Below are 23253 nucleotides of genomic sequence, written 5' to 3'. Positions count from 1 at the left end.
TGTAATCATGGTACTTGTTTTTCACCCAAACTCAATCATAAATTTATTGAAGAGAAAAGCCATGTCTTACTGAACTTTTTACCTCTAGTATCATTCACAGTTCCTGAAATACAGTAAATGTTTAACACATGTGAAAATTTCAAAGAATTCCCTCAAGGGAAGATTCTGCCAACCTGTACAGTCATTATTGGGATTTAGAGCTCTGGATATAGTTGTATTAACCAGAGAAGATATAGAATAACGTTCAGAAGATTTTACATGTACGTGTCTTAGAGAATGAGCCAGTAGCTCTCTGTAACTTCAGCTTTAATAGCTGCTAGCTGTCCTTTGAATAGCTTCACCTGAGATGGGGAAGCCTGGTTTGTTGGGTCACACAGTAGCAATCTGTGTGGTCAGCAGGTGTCAGTATTTTATATGAAGCCATCCGCAAAGGAGCAGGACTCATTGGATAACCATCTGATGAGCAGGTTCCTCCAACAGTGGCTGGATAGTGGAGTTGGGCCTTGGTAAGGCCCAGCCTTGAGATGTAGCCCAGAACAGGGAGATTTTGAGGAGAGTCTTGTGGGGCCATTGTCCAGATGATCACTGCCTGCAGCTGCACTTGAAAAGGGAGCAATAGGTGTAATGTTAAGGACATTAAGAAGTAAATGACTAATTTGCTGGGCACAATGGCTCACTCCTGTAATCAATCCCAGCACTTTGGGAGGCCCATGCTGGTGGATCGCTTTAGTCTAGGAGTTCAAGACCAGCCCAGGCCACATGGCGAAACCCTATCTCTACAAAAAATACAAAAATTATCTGGGCATGGTGGTGCTCACCCAGTTAGGAGGCTGAGGTAGGAGGATCGCTTGACCCTGGGAAGTCAAGGCTGCAGTGAGCCAAGATCGCACCACTGCACTCCAGCCTGGGCGACAGTGAGCCCTTGTCTCAAAAAAAAAAAAAAAAAAAAAAAATTTTGAGCAAATTTAGAATCTTATGAAACTGGTAAGAAAAATTAGTTGAGCCAAATATTTATGAATGCTTAACTTCAATACAGAAGGGCTAAAAATAAAAAGGAAAAAGTAATATAAGTTAGGAGTTAATACTATGATAAAAGATAAGTAGACAGTATGAAAATATTAAACGAGTAAAATAGACATAGATCTAGAACAGATGTCAGCAAACACTTTTTGCAAAGGGCTGGTAGTGAACATTTTAGGCTTTGCAGGCCAATGGGCTCTGTCATAATGACTCAGCATTATTATCATAGTGTAAAAGCAGTCATAGACAATACATAAATGAATGGTGGGACACTGCATTCCAATGGAACTTTATTTACAAACATAGGTGACTGCAACAAAACAAAAACCGAACAACCTGATTCAAAAGTGGGCAAAGGATTTGAATAGACATTTCTCCAGAGAAGATATAAAAATGTCCACTAAGCACATGAAAAAATGTTCATTATGACTCATCATTAGAGAAATGCAAATCCAAACTATAACGAGATGCCACCTCGCACTGGTTAGGATGGTATTGAAAAGCAGAAAATCACAAGTGCTGGTGAGAGTATGGAGATACTGGTGCACTGTTGTGCACTGTTGGTAAGAATGCAAAATGGTACAGCCACAGTGGAAAACAGTATGGCAGTTCCTCAAAAAATTAAACATAAAATTACTATATGATGCAGCAATTCAATTTCTGAGTATACACCCAAAAGAACTGAAAGCAAGCTCTTAGAGAGATACTTGTACACCCATGTTCACAATAGTATTACACAGCTAAAATGTGGAAGCAATCCAAGTGTGCATCAACAGATGAATGAATAAATGAAATATCATGTATACATACAAAGGAATATTATTCAGCCTTCACAAAGAAAGGAAATTCTGACATATGCTACAACACGGGTGAGCCTTGAGGACATAATGCAAGGTGAAAGAATCCAGTCACAAAAGGACAAAAACTTTATGATCTCACTTATGTTACATAGTCAAAAAACATCTAAAGAGAAAGTAGGAAGCTGATTGTCAGTGGCTGAGAGAATAGGAAAATATTATTTTAGGTGTATAGAGTTCCAGTTTTATAAGATGAAAGGAGTTATGGAGCTAGACAGCGGGGATAGTTGCATAACACTATGAATGCATTTAATGTCAGTGAATTGTTAACACGGTTAAGATGGTAATTTTGTGTTATGTGTATATTACCACAATATAAAATAATAAAACCAAAACAGAACAAAAAACAGCAGGTGGTGGTAGTTTTCTGATTCCTGATTTAGAAGCTCAAATTAAAAGTGCATAGTTATATTAAAGGTAAAATATTACATTTAAGATTGGAAATGTGATTATCAAAAACATTAACTCAATCCTTTAAAAAGGGGGAAGATGTGGTAAACAAAGAGAATTGCAAATGAAAATGATTTTCTAAACATTGTGGTCAAAATTATAAAAGATAAAAACATACATTCTAAGGTCAGAGACAGAAGTAGTATAACCTATATACCTCACACTGAGCCACCAAAAAGGATAATGTAATGGTGGCTAGTACCTAGCAGAAGTCCTGGACCGTGAGATTGTTCGGTGCCTTGTGGCAGTGCTCATACGGTGTTCAGTGCGTCTCCCCCTTCTATTAACGGAATAGAATCAGAAAATGAGATGTGCTCAGAAAACACAGCGGCCTGTGTTGGCGGCTTCTGCATTCATCTGTAATCATCTGTTGTTAATTACAACTTCTATGCCTTATATTTACCCATTACCCTTGTATTAGCAGAAAAAGATGAAGAGACCCCAAGACAGCAGCTTATAGAAAACAGTTTATTCTCCTTTTGTGTAACAGTTCTACAGGGAAGACTCTAGGTTGTTGGGAAGCCGTCCTGCTCCATGAAGTTACTCAGGGACTTGAGCTCCTTCCATCTCGTGCCTCTATCATTCCTTAGGGTGCTTCCTTATCTCCTTGGTTGGAGCTGTATTGCCCAAGCCAAGGAAGCGACTTCCCATTATGCAAGTGAGGCCGAAGTTGCCCACATCACAACCATTCACATTCCATTGGTGAGATTCAGTTGTGTGGCCATATCTAGTTGCAAGGATAGATGCATATTATAATGGAACAACGGATTTTGGTAGCCAGTTACATCTCTCCCACATCCAGAAAAGTAGAGATAAAGGTTAATTAAACCCAAGTTTAGGAGAAACCTTGGGTTTGAGCCAGTGTTTCAAAGCAGGTAGGATAGAGGCTAAGGTATTAAAGATAAGATCTTTATCTTCTGCTAGACCTGAGGTGGGTGGCATATCACTTAGAGTTCCTTGTTGCTAAAACAGCAAAAGAATTTATTAGCTATATCAGGTAGCTCACTGAATCCCCGGGAGGGCCAGGGAGTTGGCCTTGGAACCTGGGTAGCCAGGAAATATGCCTAATCATATGTGGGATTATTCTAGAGAAGGCACCACAGCCATTGCTGGGCACCAACACCAGAACCCCTACCCATGACATGTGGCACTGGATACCAGTCTCACCACTGCTGTCTCCAAAATCCTGATCCCTCCACCACTGCCCTTCTCATAAGAAAACAAAGAAGCAGGGCTTGCTTCTTTAAAACTGAAGTCTTCCACAACTGTGTGCAATTAACAGAGTCTGGGGCAGAGGACTTTGCCTCAGCCACAAGGGAGGCTGGAAGATCAAGTGGATTAGTTCACATTAAGTTCTGCTATATATAGCCAAATAATAGCAGTGGCTTAAATAGGACAGACTTCTATTTCTCATGTAAAAAGGTTTTTTGAGGCAGACGGTTAAGTGCTGGTAATGTCAGCTTCACAATGGCCTTAGTGACTTAGCTTCTTAACTTTATCTTCAGCATGTGGTTTCCCTTCTCCATGTCACCTCTTTGTCCAAAGTGGTTGCTAGAGTCCAACCATCACAGCTGCATTCCAAACAACAGGAGGGAAAAAGAGGAATGGGAGTTGCTCCTTCCCTTTTAAAGAAACTTCCTAGAAATAACATACACCATTTCTGCTTATCATCATTGGTTAGAACTTAGTCACATTGGAAATGACATCTTTTGTCTGGGAAGCAATGTGCCCGGGAGAAATGAAGATTCTATGACAAAAGAAGATAGGGAGAATGGATATTGGGAAAGCAGTCTTCTACCTCAGGAAGGTGAGACTTCTAATGTGAGAAATTCCCCACATATAGGAAGAGTGTTAAAAAGACGCAGATGAGAGATACCTGACAAAAGCATTATTTTTCTATATGTACATTTCCATTTATTACCATAACAGTCACTACTATAAAATGCTCCTGCTTAACATATGCAACCATGCCTTGTACAAATGAAAACACATTCACCCTCTTTCTCCTAAAACAGAAATTAAGCAAAGTGTCATTTCCTGCATCCACTTCCAAGTTTGGAATCTGTGGGTAATGTTCATATTGATATTTTGAAAACGAGAGACTAAAGTGTAAAGATAATAACCCCCAATTTGGGCAGGGTGTGGTGGTGCAGGCCTGCAGTCCCAACTATCCTAGAGGTTGAGGTAGGAGGATCGCTTGAGGACAGAAGTTTGCAGTGAGCTATGATTGCACCTGTGTATAATCAGTGCACTCTAGCCTGGGCAACATAGTGAGACCTCATCTCTGAAAAAAAAAAAATAATAAAGGATGAAAGAAAGAGAAAAACAAACCCCAATTCACCCTCTATAAAATAACAAATGAAATGGGAAGTGGAAAAAAGGGAAAAATTAGGTAAGCCTATATGATACAGTAGGAAACAGGCTGCACTCAGATTTGCAAATAAGCTGTTTTGCATTTATTTACAATGCTTATAGAATGCACTTCTTTGGTGAAGGGACTCTGAAGAGATATTGCGTAATAAGACTTATATACTAAGCATTGATATGAACAACCCAAAGTCACTCCTTGGATTGGCTCTTGTCTCCATCCCTCTGTGACCCCACTCAGGTTTACTGTCATCCCACTTTGTTACCCTACATTTTTTAGGCTCATGTGGCTTGTGTGGAATGGTGAGGGAAACTCTTACTGATGACAGAGACACAGAGACAGACTGGCCACTACCACATGGTAACCTGAGACTTGGAAGCAGTGAGCAAGAGTGGTCCATTCTGATGGGTTCCGGAACAACTCTCTCTGCAAATGCTAATTGTCATACTCCTTGTAAACAGATCTGGTTTTCAACAGACGACTTCACCTTTTGGAATAGCCCCAACAAATCCTCTCAAAGCATATTCTGTCCAAAAGGCCCAACAGACACCCTACATTCCCTGCATACCTTTAGTTCTCTTCCAGTTGAAACATAATTTTTTTTTTTTTTTTTAGACAAGGTCTTGCTCTGTCACCCAAGCTGGAGTGCAGTAGTGCAATCATGGCTCACTGCAGCCTTGACTTCCTTGGGCTCAGGTGATCCTTCCACGTCAGCCTCCTGGGTTGCTGGGACTACAGGCACATGCCACCATGCCTGGCTAATTTTTTTTCCTGTATTTTGTAGAGATGGGGTTTTGCCATGTTGCCCAGGCTGGTCTTGAACTCCTGGGCTCAAGTGATTTGCCTGCCTCTGCCTCCTTCCACCTCCCAAAATGCTGGGATTACATGCATGAGCCACTGCGTGCGGCCTGAAACATAATTTTGGAAAGAAGCAGATAGGGTCTTGGTCACAGTTCAAAAAGATTATCTGTTAATATAATTGAAAGTGTTGTACTACAGAAGATAAAGTACAGGCCTATTTAATAATTCTAATTTTCCTTCAAACTTCCAATACAACATGAACATTATTAGCTGGTGTGTTCTATTCCTATTATTTTGCATCATGGAAAACATCTCCTGCGAACACTAGGTTGGCCCGCTGTCTCCAAGTCAGGCCACACAGCAGCACCTATTCATTTAAAATTCAAATATACCCACACCCATTTAATCTTTTCTTCCGGATTTAAGTCTCACGTGTCAGTTATCTGTAATTATTTCCATTGTAAACCCCATAAGAACATTAAGAGCCAATCCCTGTTAGTTTTCAGAAATGTTTCATTTCAATTTGGCCTAAGCAAGGAAGAAATAAGCCAGACCATGAGCTTGTAAACCCAGAAAATCTGGGAGAGGTCCAAGTTAAATCAGAAAGTTTATTTTGCCAAGGTGGAGGATGTGGCCATGACACAGTCTCAGAAAGTCCTTGACAACATGTCCCCAAGATGGTCGGGGCACAGCTTGGTTTGTAAATATATATAAAAGCTACGGCTTATCAATATATGTAAAAAGTACATTGGTTCCATCCAGAAAGGCTGGACAACTCGAAGCAGGTGGGTGCTTCAAGTTGTCCCACCTTTCCAGACCAAACCAATGTAGTTCTTTATACATATTAATTGATGTTTCATGTCTCTCTAAAATGTATAAAATCAAGCTGTGCCCTGAACACCTGGGGCACATGTTGTCAGGACATCCTGAGGCTGTGCCACCGGTACTCATCCTCAACCTTGGCAAAACAAACTTTCTAAATTAACTGAGACCTGGCTGGGCACGGTGGCTCACGCCTGTAATCCCAGCACTTTGAAAGGCCGAGGCAGGCGGATCACCTGAGATGAGGAGTCCAAGACTAGCCTGGCCAACATGGCAAAACCTCGTCTCTACTAAAACTACAAAACTTAGCTGGGCATGGTGGCAGACGCCTGTAATCCCAGCTACTTGCTTGGTAGGCCAAGGCAGGAGAATCGCTTGAACCTGGGAGGTGGAGATTACAGTGAGCGGAGATTGTGCCATTGCACTCCAGTCTGGGCAACAGAGCAAAACTCCCTCTAAAAATAAAGAAAGAAAGACCTGTCTCGGATTTTCTGAAACTTGTGTCACATTTTCTGTGTTCACAGAAGGAATCTCAGATAAGACTGTTTTAAAGCTGAGCTCAGCCATGGGTTTGTGCCATCAAATACCTATGAGTTGGGTGATCCTCTCCCCTTGAGGTTCCAAAGTAAACTTGGGGCTCCTGGGCCTGTCAGAAAGTGACATTCTTTACCTACCACAGGTGGACAAAGCTATGAGTCCAGTTTCCCAAGTGGCTTTATTGGCTCCATAAATCAAGTTTGATTCCTTAAAGGAAAGCATACCATTCAAGTTAAAGCTTTGGTAAAATAACCAGTTTCTCCAATTGTGTCCTGTTACAAATGAAAACAGATTATTATTGTGTTGGGAACCAAAAGCCTGAGGGTTGTGACCCACTCAGCATTCCACTGGAGGCTATATGATCAAACAGCAAACTGTTTATCATGAATACAGAATGTGAGCAAACTTGCATCTGCGCCTGCCGCCAGAAGGTATGCTGAGGGTAGTCACTCCCTGGTGCCGTGCTCCTTGAGGTTATCTACTGGGACATCTGGAGCCTACTGTTCAAATAATGCAGTCATGCAGGCCTGCACTAAGTCAAGCAGCTGACCACAACCATCCCCTTCTCCCTATCTCCTTTACTCAATAAATATGAAGGACTCTAAAAGCTCAGGGCCCTTGTTCACTAGAAGCAAGGAGTCCCCTGACCCCCTTCTTCAAAACATACTCTTCAGTCTTTGTCTTTATTCCTGCCTTGGTCCTCCTTTGTTCAGTCCAGCAAGGTCCACAGCAAAGTGCTGCCCGAAAACAGGGTCTTGAGGACATGAACAAAGAAGGTCTGCTGGAGCAGAGGAAGTGAAATTGACCAGACGAACAGGGACCCTGGGATGAATCTGCTGGCAGTGGATATAAGGTCAGTGCTCTAAAGAAGTACTGGGAATGGGAATTTTCTGAATCAGGGTAACATGGGGCAGAATTTGTCTCTTGAAGAAAAACATTATGTGCAGTTGCTTAAAGTTCTGTTGAAACAGCCTGGGGCTCAAGTTAATTCGCAAACATTAACTAAGCTTCTGCAGGAGGTTATTATGCATAACCCATGGTTTCTGCAGGCAGGCACTCTTGATGTGGAAAATTGGGACAGAATAGGAGAAGGATTGAAACGGGCTCATCAAAAAGGTCTTAAAGTAGACCCTTCTGTTTTTTCTGCTTGGGGTTTGGTTTGCACAATCCTACTGCTGCTGTCTCCTTCTAATTCTGTCGGACAACAGGAGTCAGGTTCTGAGTCTCAAGAATTAAAAAGATTATTTATTCCTCTGACAGCGCCTATTGAAAATAATTAGCAAGAGAAAGGGGAGGAGATTTGGCCACTTGCTAAGCAGGAAAAAGGAGAGGAGAATTGGCCTCTGCCACCCCCTCCAATAACAGAAGCAGAAACCCCCATATAAAAAATTTTGCGTGCTGCTGCTATGGCTGGTGAACCTTTAGGACCTTGCGCTTTTCCTATTACTGTAAGGCCTGATCTGAATGACCTACAACATCTTTTACATGAACACACTCTTGTAGAGTTTAAATTATAAAAGAATTAAAAGCTAGCGTGGTTAATAATAGAGGGCAAAGCCCATTTACTATAGGGCTGTTAGAATCAGTGTTTGGAGCCATGTGCCTTCCACCCTTTGATATAAAACATTTGGCTCACACTTGCTTATCCGCCAGTGCATATCTGACATGGAGTTTAAATTGGCAAGAAATGTGAGCAGACCAGGCTAGGCAGAATTGCACCGCTGGTCAAGGACACATTACAGAGGAAACGCTAACATGTAGTGGCCCCTTTTCAGATCTGGTATAACAATTAACACTCCCAGAGGCCACTTACCACCAGTCTGCCTTAGCCACCAAATGTGTCTGGAGCATAATTCCTGAAGAGAGAGTTCCAGTGCAGACTTTTCTACATGTTATGCAGGGATCACGGGAGCCTTATGCACAATTTATCGCGTGGCTGCAAGAGGCAGTGCAGTGTCAGAACAGGAGGACAGGGGATTGATCTCCCAAGGGAGGTCCCCCGATCCAAGTCACGGCACCAAACGTCATGCGCATCCATGTGAGGAGACCACTAAACAGGCTTTGTGTGAGCAATAAAGCTTTTTAATCGCTTGGGTGCAGGTGGGCTGAGTCTGAAAAGAGAGTCAGCAAAGGGAGTTTAGGGTGGGGCAGTTTTATAGGATTTGGGTAGGTAGTGGAAAATTACAGTCAAAGGGGGTTGTTTGCTTGTAGGCAGGGGCGGGAGTCACAAGGTGCTCAGTGGGGGAGCTTCTGAGCCAGGAGAAGGAATTTCACAAAGTAATGTCATCAGTTGAGGCAGGAACCAGCCATTTTCACTTCTTTTGTGGTTCTTCAGTTGCCTCAGGGCCTCTGGATGTATATGTGCAGGCTTGGGCTCAGAGGCCTGACAGTTTAGATAGCTAAATGTATATCATAAGGTACAAATAGAATGTCTGGTGAGCTAGAGGGAAATTAAAAATGGATTTATTTGCCAATTGAACATAAAATTATAGAAATTTATCATTGGATTGTCTAAGGAGACCAATTTTATTTAGATAGGAACTACCTATTTTTTTAACTGGATCTCTGAGTTCTGGGCAGAACCCACAATGAATCCTGGGTCTCCAAAAATGGAGAATTATTATGAGGCTAGAACATATGATGCTTTTACAGTGCACTTAAAAATTTTTTTTAAACAAAGACATGTCTAAGTGTCTAAACTACATTCTTCCTTAACTCAAGAGTAGCCTCTGTTGCAATAAATATTTTAGTTAAAAAATCAGGTGAAAACAGAATTCAGTCAACTCAGAAGAAAAACACTTTTGCTCAAAAAAATACAAGGTTCTAGAAGAGAAAAACAAAAACAAAAAGGCCTTTTAAATACGAATACGCACTTATGCACACACACGTATCTTGGATGATAGCTTTTAATTAAGCTGACATTTAACCATTGAGCTCTTTTTTAAAAAAATATTTTTAAATCTCATTACTATATTTCAGCTAAGACAAATTGCTGCTATTTCAGAAGTACCAAGTATCAAACCAGCAAGGGCTTGATTTAGGAACCAAACGTGTCATAGTAGAAAAAAAGAAGGCAGAACCTTAGCTATTGAACTGCAGTGTTGGGGGCCAGCCAATGCTTTCAATTTGGTCTGGCTGGCAAAAAGGTGGCCTTGTTACATAATAAAGTCCCTTTAATAGTCAAAATAAAAAATCTTTCCTCTTTTTTTGTTTCCTTTTCTCTTTCCTCTTTTTTTGTTTCCTTTTGCTGGCCATTTTTCTCCCCCCACCATACCACCTTTTTTTTTTTTCTTTTTGAGATGGAGTCTTGCTCTGTCACCAGACTGGAGTGCAGTGGCGTGATCACGGCTTACTGCGACCTCTGCCTCCCAGATTCAAGCAATTCTCCTGCCTCAGCCTCCTGAGTAGCTAGGACTACAGGCGTGTGCCACCATACCCAGGTAATTTTTGTATTTTTAGAAGAGACGGGGTCTTACCATGTTGGCCAGGATGGTCTTGATCTCTTGACCTCGTGATCTGCCTGCCTTGGCTTCCCAAAGTGCTGAGATTACAGGTGTGAGCCATCACGCCTGGCCCATACCACCTTTTTTTTGTGTGTGGGTATTTTAGCCACTTCAGAGGCTTGTTACCCATAATTTAGAGTTCCCCTTCGGATTTGACCAAGTCAGGATGTGTGTTGGACCCAAATGTGCTGCTTGCAGACCTAGCTTTTCAGGGCCGTTACACCCTGAACCAGTTTGGTCCACCTGTGTTGCAGCTACCTGGCACAGTGTGCCAGGGGCTCAAGGTGCAGGCGGAGCCAGCTCCTTATATTGCACCTGCTGGCTGAGATTAGGCCCTAAGTATGTTCTCCTGAGGGGAAAACCTATTTAAAGCCGCTGCAGGTCTAGGGAGCGTTCCTCCCAGACACCCTCACGTGATTCTCAGTCACCTGAGAATGCCCCTAAAGGCTCAGGGGAGCAAGGTGCTCTTATTTCTTCAGAGTGGAAGATTCCACACTCATGAGGTACAGGGTTTGGAGTTGGTCAAATCTGGTAAGGAAAGGACCGAAACACACACACACAAAACCCAACAAGACAGAAACAAACAACAAAATAGTTAAGCAAAACTAACAATGATCACACAAATTATATGATTTCTGAATGCTCTAAGTGTAAGCAGAAATTAACACCAGCTGCTTGTTAATGCTAACTTTAGTCATTTAAAAATAATTTGCCAGACAGAATCCCAGACCAGTTTCTTACCTAGTGGTGTGTCTCAGGCTGTAGACTGCTCTCTACAATTCTAGAAGCAGGAAAAAAAAGACTCATCTTCCCTGTTAGAAGCTAGCTCAAACTCCATTAAGGAGTTTCCTGCCTTCCATTATCATGGAAGCAGGAAAACTTGCCTTCCTTGTTGGAAGCAAGTAAAATTCCAAAGAAAAGAGGAGTTACAGGAAAATAAATTTTAGATCTCAACCAAATTTTTGGAAATCAGGGATTCTCTGCAGGGGGTGCTCTCAGACCTCAGCAAATTGTCCTGTTGGTTTGAGCCATAAAGTTAGCTCATGCTGGTACCAAGCACCAATAGGACATTTGTCAAAGGTCAGGGGCATCTCCACCCAGAATCCCTTCATGGTTACCAAAATGTAAACCCAGAAAATCTGAGACAGGTCTCAGTTAATTTAGAAAGTCTATTTTGCCAAGGTTGAGGGCGTGTGTCTGTGACATAGCCTCAGGAAGCCCTGATGACATGTGCCCCAGGTGGTTGGGGCACAGCTTAGTTTTATACATTTTAGGGAGACACGAGACGTCAATCAATATATGTAAGTTGTACATTGGTTCCATCCAGAAAGGTGGGGACAACTCAAAGCAGGGGGGAGGGGGTTGGGCTTCCAGGTCACAGGTAAGTGAGAGACAGATGGTTTCCTTCTTTTGAATTTCTGATAGGCCTTTCCAAAGGAGGCAATCAGAATATGCATCTATTTCAATGAGCAGAGGGATGGCTTTGAATAGAATGGGAGGTAGGTTTGTCCTGAGCAGTTTCCAGTTTGAATTTTCTTTTTAGCTTACTGATTTGGGGGCTCAAGATATTTTCCTTTCACAAACTCATATAACCTACTCTCCAGCCTCAGTGCCTTGCTGATCCTCTGAGACCTCCCTGAACACGAACTTCAGTTCTGACTCCAGGTACTTCTACCTGAACTCTCTCTGTTTTAAGACAGGGCATTCTGTTTTTCTGGGTTCTGTCTCTCAGTCAAATCAAAGAGGAATTTTTTAAAGTTCCTTGAGGGCATTAGGCATTTACCTATCAAGCAAACTCTTCTTTTTTTCTTCCAATTCTCAGTAAATGACAGGAATCAGTGCACAGTTGTGAGTGCCTACTTTGTGTCAGGCTCTGTGCAAGCACTAAATATAAAATTTTGCATAAGACATAGTCTCTGCTCTCAGGCAACTTATAATTTAGCAGCAAAGACTAACATCTAAATGAACAACTGGAGTTGTGTGTTAAGTCCTGATCGAGGAAAGCATTGTACCCTGTGGGAACAAAAATTTAAAATATGTGCATTTAAATTAGCCTGTGGGAGGTAGAGAAATGTCAGTCAGGATAAACCAAATCCTAGTGGCTTAATACATGCTTATTTCTTACTTACCCTTCATGTCGGATGTGATCAACAGGGGCCCTGCTATTCGTAGTCTGTTAGAGACCTAGGCCGATGGAGGCTTCAACTTGGCACCTGCTCTGAGTCTAGACAACTGTGGTGGTCAGATACAGTGACTTACTCACTGGCTTTTAAAACTTCTGCCTGGAAAATGTGTGTAATTTCTACTTGTGTTTAATTGGCCAAACAAGTCAGGAGACCACATTTAAGTTAAAGAGTGTCATGAAGTTTTCCCAATGGGAAAACAATCAGAAATCTTTGGTGACCATCACCACAGGGATTATCAGATGTGACTTCAAATCTGATTTGAAGGCTAAGGGAGTTGGGGGAAAAGCAAGAGGCAGAGGGGACAGCATGTATTAAAGTGTGAAAATATAAAAGTGAATGTGGTGCTTTTTGGCAATTAGTATTTATAAATTTATGTAACACTGATCTGTTTCAAGTGCTCTAAAATTTTTTTTTTTTTGGGACAGAGTCTCACGGTGTCACCTAGGCTGGAGTGCAGTGGTGTGATCTCAGCTCACAGCAATCTCTGCCTCCCAGATTCAAGTGATTCCCTTGTCTCAACCTCCCGAGTAGCTGGGATTACAGGCATGCATCACCATGCCTAGCTAATTTTTGTATTTTTAGTAGAGATGGGGTTTTGCCATGTTGACCAGGCTGGACTTGAACCCCTGACCTCAAGTGATCCACCTGCCTCCACCTCCCAAAGTGCTGGGATTACAGGTGTGAGCTACCATGCCTGGCCCAAGTGCTCTAGAAATATTGACTTCGTTCTCATTGTAGCAGGACGAGCCACAGACAAGAACCCCTCAGGCACCGAGTTGTGGAAGGAAAGGGCTTTATTCAGCTGGGAGCATCGGCGGACTCACATCTCCAAAAACCGAGCTCCCTGAGTGAGCAATTCCTATCCCTTTTAAGGGTTTATGATTCTAAGGGGGTCCGCGTGAGAGGGTCATGATCGATTGAGCAAGCAGGGGATATGTGACTGGGGGCCGCATGCACTGGTAATCAGAACGGAACAGAACAGGACAGGGATTTTCACAGTGCTTTTCCATACAATGTCTGGAATCTATGGATAACAGAACCAGTTAGGTCAGGGGTTGATTTTTAACTACCAGGCCTGGAATGCAGCGCCAGGCTGTCTAACTACTGATTTCATTTCTGTCTTTTCTTTAACTCCTACTTTTTCTTTGAGGCAGAAATTGGGCATAAGACAATATGAGGGGTGGTCTCCTCCCTTCTCATAACAACCTTGTGAGGGAGGGTTCATTTATCAAAGAAGACACTGAGCACAGGAGGCCACCATTTACCAGGGGCAAAGCCAGGATCGGAACCCAGACGGCCCGGCTCCGGAGTCCATGCTCCTGAGCACCACTCAGTGCTGCTCCCTTGGAAATTCAGAAAGGCTGGACCCAGTGCTCCAGGGCAGCAGGAGGAGGGCACATGCCAAGGATGTCACTGGAAAGGGAGCAGAGGTGAGGCTGTGAAGGTAAGCCTAAGAGGTTTTTTTCCTGAGGTTTTAGAAGCCACTAAACGCCTTTAAGCAGGGGAGTAACATGAACAAATTTACACATTAGAAAAATTACCCACTGAATTTTATTTCATTCCCTTGCCCCACCATCCATCTGAACTCCCTAAGTCCTCTTTTTCTGCATGGTTCATTTGCTCCACCTGTCCTGCAGCTGAAGGATAAGGAATGTGCAATTTCTATACACAGTCCAGGTGTTTTCATAAGTGCTTCTTAAACTGGCTTTAAAGGCAGATCTGTGTCCATGCCTATCCCTGTCCCTCTCTCCTTTCCCTGGTAACAGTGAAACAACTCTATAACAAACTTTCATTTAATCACATAAGCTATTTCTTTCTGAACTAGAAACGCCCAGTTGCTCAACCTTCAACAATGAATACAAATGAGTTTCCCTGATACTTTTGGGGAACTGCTCCACCAAATCTAATGCACCTGTTTCAAGTTTTCTTTTAAGCCCTTACTGATGGTACTTGTATAAAGCCATCACTATTGTGCCTCTGTGCCTTGGATGTGTCCCCAGCCACCCCCCTGCATCTGCCACTTGCCTGAAGGCAGCCGTTTTTACAGCATTCTTTTCTTGGCCTATATTAGAGTTAGAGCTGGGAGCTGATTGAGAACTGGGGATCCACCTCTCTTGTGGAAAGGATCTGTTCCTCTCAGTGGCCTTCCCTGCTTTCTGGGCCAGTAAGGTCCAGGTTTTGCATAACTGTTGAGTGGATTTTCACTAACAAACATAATAATTAAAAAAAATTGAAACATGTGATTTGCCTATGTGATCTGTCCATCTGGAATTCATGTGAAATACATTTCACCTGCAGACCTGGGCTTTTTAAACTTCTCCCTTGCAAATTGCTCATTCCCTACCTTGCTGCTTTCTCCTGTCATCTGTCTTTCCCAGGATTTTTTTCTCATAGGACTGCAGGACCAATCTCCTGTTTCCTTCCTTCTTCTCTTGTGGTGAACAGACTCTAAGATGGCCCCCATGATCCTACCTCCTGGTACTCATGCCCTTGAGTGTGGGTGGGGCCGGTGACTTGCTTCTAATAGAATAAGAACAGGTGATGGGATGTCACTGCTGTGATTAGATTACATAGGACTGTAGTGTTCCTTCTTCCAGCAGACTCCTTTACTAGCTTTGGTGAAATGGGTGGCCGTGTTGAGGAGATCCCTTTTGCAAGGAACTGAAGGTGGCTCTAGCCGACAGCCAATGAGAAATGGAGGGCCTCTGTCCCACAGGGAACAAAGAACTGATGCTATCAACAATTACACAGACTTGGAGGCAGATCCTTCTCCCACTGAGCCTGGGGATGAGATCAGAGCTCTGGATGACACACTGATGGCAGTTTTCAGATGAAACCCTGAGCAGAGGACCCAGTTCAGCTGTGCCCAGACTCCTAATCCACAAAACTTTGAGACCATAAACATGTATTGTTTTAGCTGCTAAATTTGTGGGAATAGTGTAGAAGTCTTCTTTTGCCCCTGGAGTATGGCAAGGTTCAGGCTATTGTCCCATGACCATGAAAAATTAGGCACATGGACATGGAGAGTGAGTAGGGCAGAGTAGAATTTATTGGGAAAAAGGAAAGCTCTCAGCAAAGACAGGGGTCTTGAAAGCAGGTTGCCAGTAAGGCGTCTGTGTTCTGTGTCTTTTATGTGGCAGAAGCTGGGAAGTCTTCTGTGGGTTTTGCCCAGATGAGAGAAGTAACATTTTCTTCTTGGGGTACTACAGCTGTGCATGCCTAAGTTTTGCCAAAGGGACTCCATCTTGGTTATTACCCGTGAGTGCCTAAGCAAAACCCATGGGGGTGCTAAAACCACAATGCTAATGTCATGTTTAATGACATTATAATGAGCTGGGTTAAATTAGGGACATTTAGGCTGATTTATTGTGCCTGCACCAAAGTTGGGATGGTCACTTCTGAGCAACATCCTAGCTTAAGGGTAACTTCTTCCGTTTTTCCTGTTAACTGTAGAGGCAGTATAGGCACTGTCTTGCCGTTGTTCTTGTGAACATAGTTCCTTTCTATCCCTTCTCCTGAGACCCTCCCTCTCTATGTGCCTATCCATCCCTTAACTACCTCCTCTCTCAACAGTGTTACACAGCAATAAATAATGCATTCCCTTTTTGATTTCTGGTCATATCATCGATCTAGCCCCAGGGGCATCCTCAATTTCTCTGTCCTGCCTTAAATACACAAGGGTAGAGCATACCGCTCCCTCACACTATGGAAATTATATCAATAGTTATCAGACTGAAAAACTTCCGAGCTTTATACCTCTTCTGGCCAAAGGCTCCCCATGCCCAAGATACTGGCCTGAACACCTAATCCCTGCTCACAGGGGGTGGCAAAACATGGCAGTTGAATTGTCTGCTTAGCACCTTCTGTCTGTACTATTCCTCCTGACATCACTGGGTATCCCTGCCATTTGGGCCCTCTGACCATCACTAGAGAGATCCTTGGCTTCTGGTCCATAGGGGATGGCAATCTGGCCCACAGGCCTGTCTCTGAAGACTATTCAGACTCTGCTCTGTGAAAGGAGAGTGGTGCCAAGTCATCTCCACAGGAGTCAGTGTTTCTTAAGTTTGCTTTCTTTTCTAAAAACTAGTTTCTACTACACAAGCAATGCATGAGCACATTCTCTTAGTTAGAAAAGCAAGTCTTAGCCTTAACTTGGAAATGCCCTTTAACTTCCACCATGGAGTCTGGGCCTTTATCCCACTTGCCTGCAGTAAGACTGTTATGAGTTTGGTGTTTCCCTCCAGACTCTTCTCTATGCTTGGAGATCTTTTTTATTTTTTTAAGAGACAGGGTCTTGCTCAGTCACCCAGATTGGAGTGCAGTGGCAAGAACACAGCTCACTGCAGCTTCAAATTCCTGGGCTCAAGTGATCCTCCCACCTCAGCCTCCTGGGTAGCTGGGACTATGCATGAGCAACTGTGCACAGCTAATTAAAAAAAAATTTGGGGAGACAGGGGTCTCACTATGTTGCCCAGGCTGGTCTTAAACTCCTGGCCTCAACTGATCCTCTCACCTCAGCCTCTGAAGGTGTTGTTATTACAGCTGTGAGCAACCACACCTGGCCTGTTTTGGGGATCTTTGCATGTTAGTTCACACAGTTCAGTCTCATTCTTCCGTTGCCACATGGTACTCCATAGTATTGACAGGTATTTACATGGTTTCCACTTATTTGTCATTACAGACAATGCCACAGTGAACATCTTAGTATATGTCTCTTTGAATGAGTTTTTTTTTTTTTTTTTTTTTTTGAGACAGAGTCTCACCCTGTAGCCAGGCTGGAATGCAGTGGCGTGATCTCGGCTCACTGCAACCTCTGCCTCCCAGGTTCAAGCAATTCTCCTGCCTCAGCCTCCTGAGTAGCTGGGACTATAGGCACATGCCACCATGCCCAGCTAATTTTTGTATTTTTAGTAGAAACGGGGTTTCATCATGTTGGCCAGGATGGTCTCGATCTCTTGACCTCGTGATCTGCCCACCTCAGCCTCCCAAAGTGCTGGGATTACAGGCGTGAGCCACCAAGCCCGGCCATGGATGAGTTTTTATAGCATGGAATTGCTGGGTCATAGGATATGATTTAAATTTTACAATTGTCCTCCAAAGTAGCTATACTAATTTACAACTTGACCAGCAGGAAATGCATATCACTTTCCTAAGCCTTGCCAACACTTCAGAAACTTTTTACTCATCGGATAGAAGGAAATATGGTTTCTCACTGTTGTAATTTATAATTCCTTACATCATAAACATCTTTTAGACATTTTTGGCTATATTTCTATTTTATAAATTGTTCATGGATTTTGTCCATTTTTAAAAACTCAGTTGTCTTAATGATTTATAGGTCTTTATATAATCTTTATACTAGTGCTTTTTGTCTCACTTGCCATTTATTTGTGGGTGCCTTAGGAAAAGTTGTAGAATTTGATCCTATTCAATTGGTAAATCTTTCCTTTGTGATTGTTATTATTTTAAAAAGTAAAAGAATAAAGAATGGCTACTCCACAGGCAGAGCAGCCTATGTTTTTTTCTTTTTACGTCTTTAAAGAAACTTCTCCTACCCCGTGGTCACAAAAATTCTTACATTTTCATCAATATTTCAACAGCTTTGTGTTTAATGTTGGGCCTTAAATTCCAGATTAATTTTAGTGAATAGTGTCAAGTGGGGCTCTATTATTTTTAATGAGTAAGCAATTGTCCCAACTCTATTGGCTAGCCCACCAGTCTGAAATACTGCCTTTATCACACTAAACTCCCATGTGTACACAGGACGGTTTCCGAACTCCAGTTAAGTCCATCAGTACCACAGTTTTACTTGTGTTATCCTCACCCAGTCTTCACAGGGACTCCAGTCCCATTTAACACACCTGCTCTCTCCAACTGTGCAATCTCGTTTTTTCTAGTACCCACTCTCAGGGCTTGGGCATGAACCTACAGCCCTTGAACTCAGTTGGGGAGTAGGGAAATGCCAGTATCGCAGCGATTCAATTCATATCTTGATGATTCTCCACATATTCTTTTTCCCTTTTAGCCTTTATACCCAAGAGAAATTCAGCTGGACACCAGTAACATAAGTGCTATTTATTGAAAAGAGCAAAGCAAGAGTGCTGACCCCTTAGGGACAGGATGAAACAAGACAAGCTCTGCAAGTCTGCCTCCTGCTCAGCATACAGGCTTGTTGCCCCACTGGGCCATCTTGTTGTTGATGGGCATCTTGAAGAACTGATCAGACTGCAAGTAGGCAGCGATTTTCTCCAAAGCCTGAAAGGAAAATACACCAAATCTTATAAAGACCCCAACCCAGTCCAACAGATGCATACCAGAACAGCAACATTCACGTGTTGCCTGCGTCTACCTCCTCCATTTTTTTGTAGACAGTGCCTTCAAGGTATAGAAGTTAGGCTCTTCCCAAGACTTAAAGGTCTAGAGGTGTCCAACCATTGATCCCATTAGGCAAAAGCCGGGGAAGAATCCTCCACAATGGGATCCTGCAGGTCCCAGGGGAGCCTGTGAGTGTTTTTATAAGAGAAAGGTGCAGGAAACGTCACCTCAAAACGGCACATGAAAGCCTTCAGGTTTGGGAACTCATCCAGGCACTTGGGGTCAAATATACGGTTCTGATCCAAGATATCATAGGTGAGAAAATCCACAAAGGTGAGCTAGAAGAAAAGCAATAAGATGCTTAGGTCTGAGGAGTAGTAGCCTGCAGAGATAGAGAAGTATCCTCTTCTTTTCCCTTCTTCCTACCTTTTCCCCAGCAAACCATGAGAATTTCCCCAGAAACATGGAGAATTGTTTCAGTTGTCCAGGTAGCTCTTCCAAGTACTGAGGCTTCAGTTTTTCCTGAGAGGAAAAAGCAGAATGAGAATAGTGGTGATCATCTTTGTAGTTAATCAGGGCACAGGCCAGTGATGGACATTTAGTAGCCCCTTCTCATTGCCTTCACTTGAGGATGGCAGGGTGGGGAAGGAGGAGTTTAGAAAGAAGAGGCACCAGCACCAGAATTACATGACAAAACAAACCAAAAAATATAAGTTCTGTTTCTTATTCTAACAATCTGGGTTGGTGGGAAGGTAGCAGCAGCAGAATGGAACAGAGATAACCCTTGGGTTCCTAAATACCCCTTTTTCTGATACTCCATTCAGCAGATGTGTGCTAAGGAAACTCACGTGGTCAGAGCTGTAACAGAGCCTTATCAGTTGTGTGCGGAAATCCATTACTTGGTTCTCTATGATGTCCACTCGAATCTTTTCTTCTTCAGTCTCACCACCTGTAGGCCAAATGACAACAAATCACCCTTGGCATCATCCACTCTCAGACAAACTACCAGCCTGGGGTCCCTCACCAGCCCTATCCCACTCACACATGTTGTGCTTGCGAGCGATGTAGCGCAAGATGGCATTGCTCTGGGTGATCTTGTTCTTCCCATCCAGGAGGTAGGGCAGCTGAAAGGAAAAGGACAGGACAAATGAACAACCTACCTCTCTCTTGATTCCCTACCTCCCTCTCCAGGGGAAAAGAACACTTGCAGGGCAGTGAACAAGAGTGAGAAGATGCTGTGTTAGGAGAAAAAAGAAAATAAGTAGAAGGTAGCAACTGGGTCCACAAGATTCTAGACAGGGGTTCTTAAATTGGTGTGTGTATGTGTGGGTGTATGTGCATGCCATGGACCTTTTCTCAGAATAAAGTTGTTAAATGCATGAAGCAAAATAGATAATTTACACAATCAAAAAATATTTTTAAAAATTCAAATAGAGTAACATGTGCCTATTAGTGCATTAAATAGCAAGCAGATGTAATGACTAACATAATCTCAAAGTAAATAACATTATATGTATATATTTACTTACATGTATATAAATATCACTTAAAATACCTGCGACGCATGTTATAGAATATGAAACTACCTGATTTCAGGCTGGGCACAGTGGCTCATGCCTGTAATCCCAACACTTTGGAAGGCCGAGGTGGGAGGATTGTTTGAGCCCAGAAGTTCAGGATCAGCCTGGGTAACATGGCAAAACCCCGTCTCTTACAAAAATACAAAAATTAGCTGGGCATAGTGGTGTGTGCCTGTAGTCCCAGCTCCTTGGGAGGCTGAGGTGGGAGGACTGCTTGAGCCTGGGAGGTTGAGGCTGCAGTGAGCTGTGATTGCGCCACTGCACTCCAGCCTGAGCGACAGAGTGAGACACTGTCTCAAAACAAAAGAACAAGAAACACACAAAAAAGAAAATACCTGATTTCTACTAGTGACAAAGTGACAGACATGGCTAATAACCAATGTCACTTATTGTCTCTCTTCACAATAAAAGGAAATAACTTTTGCTGGTGGTTAATGGGAATGAAAATACATATCCATCCAGTTCAAGGACCCCTGAATTCTATTTATTCTATCCAGGTTAAGATCCCCTATTTTGCATCCTTCTGTACCAGGCAGGAGAGAGGCAAGGATGGATATACTTGAAGGCTTTCCCTTCTGCCCGCCACCTCTACTAAAGCCACTTACATTAGGAAAGTCCAGGTCTAGCTTGAATTTCACATCCAGCCATTGGCTTCGATCATAGTCAGGAGCTGTAAGAGACAGAATTAAGTGGGACCCAACCTCCTTAATACCCCATCTGACAAGAGCAAAAGATCTAAAGAAATGACTTGGTCCCAATACCTCAAATTCCCAGGCCCCAAAAGCATAACCATTGAGCCTCTGAGCCCTATTTGGTTAAGCATTAAGACGGGTTTGGGCTATGTTAAAAAGAGAACCCCCAGTTCCAGATAAAGGATGTGTCTCTATTCACCCAGATTGGGGCAGACGTCCCACCCGGCCTTGGCGCGACGCCACCACCCTCTGGGCGTAAGAAGACCAGGGCAGGTGGAGGGCCAGCTTGGCTGCACGGGCACGCGGAGCGGCATTACCTTCCCCGCACGTGTACCGTTTCTCCTCATAAGAGGTATCCGTGAACTCCAGGAGCAGGCGGATGGCGTGCGCCAGCTGGGGAAGACAGCGGTTCAGCGACTGCGCAGCTCCCACCCATTCCCAACCCCCGCCCGCTAACGTCCCCCGGCCCGGGGCTGCCGAGTCCCTGCGTCCTGCCGGGGCGGTGGTTAAGCGGCCCCTAGGTCCGGCTCCGGCGTGGTCTCCTCCGCCCCTCCCCACAGGGCCCGCGATCCCAGAGGCTGGGCAGGGGTCGACATCCGTGGCTGGGCAGGGGTCGACATCCGTGGCTCGGCAGCTCGAAAAGGCTCCCGCGTAGAGCTGCTCCTGCTGGAGATCGCGGACCCAGAGACCCGCCCTCTCCGCGTCAGTCTCTTTGACCGAGCGGCTCTACCGTTGAGACGGCACTCACCCCACGAATATCCCAGTACCCGAGAACCATAGACGACTCGCACGACATGGTAACGGTCTTCCGAGCCTTCGAGGACTAGGGAAACTGTGAGCGCGAGGGGCTTTATACCCGACATAAGGGGGCGGGGCCCACGCGCGGGCGCCCTGACTCCGCCTCCGCCCCGTTCTCCGTCCCCTGCCTCCGCGGCTCCACAGGGCCGTGCGCAGGCGCGACTAATGCCGGCGTTGGGGTTCAGGGCCTGGCGACCCCGAGGCGGGACCCGGGCAGGAGCGCTGCAGGAGAGCAAGGGACCCGAGGTTGAGGCTCCTCCCTTCCCCGCGGGTGGGAGCCAGACTTCATTCATTAATGGTGCCAGTGAAGACGCGAAAAGCACCACTAGCCAGGCAGCGGGGACCCTAGTTACCCAGGGAGAGCGAGATTCGCGCCGTTTTTACCGAGCCAGCCGGGGCTGGATGAAGGATAGGAAGATTGGGGCAAGGCCGGAGAGTCAGACCAGCCTCTGACCACACAGAGCAGAAGATTCCCCACAGACCAAGCTCCCCTCTCTGTCAGTCAAGGACCTCTGCAACCTGACCCCAACGTGCTTTTCCAGTCCTATCTCTCCCTCAGCCCGTCACAACTTCATAAGCCAGCCCAACCCAACAATACTTGCTGTTCCTTCTACACACACTTGCATTTCCCACCTTGGAGTGTTTGCTCTGTGATCCTCCTACCTGCATCCTAATTTCCACAGCCTATCCTTCCTCAGCAGCCTTGCTGAAATGTCTGCCTTCTCCTTGAAGCCTTCTCAGAACCAACCTCTATCCTGGCCAGAAGAGGTCTCTTATCTTGAATGTTTCCTACCTTTGTTTTATGGGCTTAAGTAATTTATGGATTCCTTATTATAATTTCCTCCTCCAATCCCTCCCACTTCCTAATGCTCACGCATTTAGGGAAATTAATCTTGCCTCTTTGTGTAGGATGGACTGGAGGAGGAAAGGTACTACCATTTTTCATTCACTCATTCATCTGTCCAACAATGTTTAACATGCCTGTTATGGACAGGCACTGTTTAGGTGCTGGGGATACAGAACTGAACTCAACAGACAAAATCCCTGCCCTCAGGAAGTTTACATTCTAATGGGGAAGAAATAAACTAATATATAGTAAATAGCTAGTAAGTCAGGTGGTGATACACATCCTATGGAGAGAAATAAAATCGAGAAGAGAGATAGGGGGTCTCAGGGTGGGAACTGGGGGAGTCCCAGTAGGAAGGGGATTTATGTTTTTAAAGGATATGTTCATAGAAGGCCTCATGGAGAAGTTAATCTTTAAACGAAGACCTGAAGGAGGTGAGAGATCAAGCCACTCTGCTGTGGGGGCCACCATGGGCTG

At 44.1% G+C, this 23253-nt stretch overlaps 1 protein-coding gene across 3 annotated transcripts; it reads right to left on the bottom strand.

Moving 5' to 3' along the window:
- Positions 1-18604: 18604 nt before the first annotated feature.
- GSTM3 (glutathione S-transferase mu 3) lies at positions 18605-22678 on the bottom strand. Of its 3 annotated transcripts, XM_009429142.3 has the most exons (9): positions 22593-22678; positions 21880-22151; positions 21449-21524; positions 21045-21109; positions 19902-19983; positions 19708-19808; positions 19286-19381; positions 19087-19197; positions 18605-18799 (listed from the first exon to the last, which is right to left on the bottom strand). In XM_009429142.3, exons 2-9 carry the CDS (start codon positions 21925-21927, stop codon positions 18701-18703), a joined length of 678 nt encoding a protein of 225 aa, XP_009427417.1. In that variant the 5' UTR covers positions 21928-22151; positions 22593-22678; the 3' UTR covers positions 18605-18700.
- Positions 22679-23253: the final 575 nt, after the last annotated feature.

This window comes from Pan troglodytes, chromosome 1 (assembly GCF_028858775.2).
Source record: "Pan troglodytes isolate AG18354 chromosome 1, NHGRI_mPanTro3-v2.0_pri, whole genome shotgun sequence".
NCBI classification, from domain to species: Eukaryota; Metazoa; Chordata; class Mammalia; order Primates; family Hominidae; genus Pan; species Pan troglodytes.
Note: the sequence above shows the minus strand (reverse complement) of the source record. Positions and strands in the feature narration are given on the sequence as shown.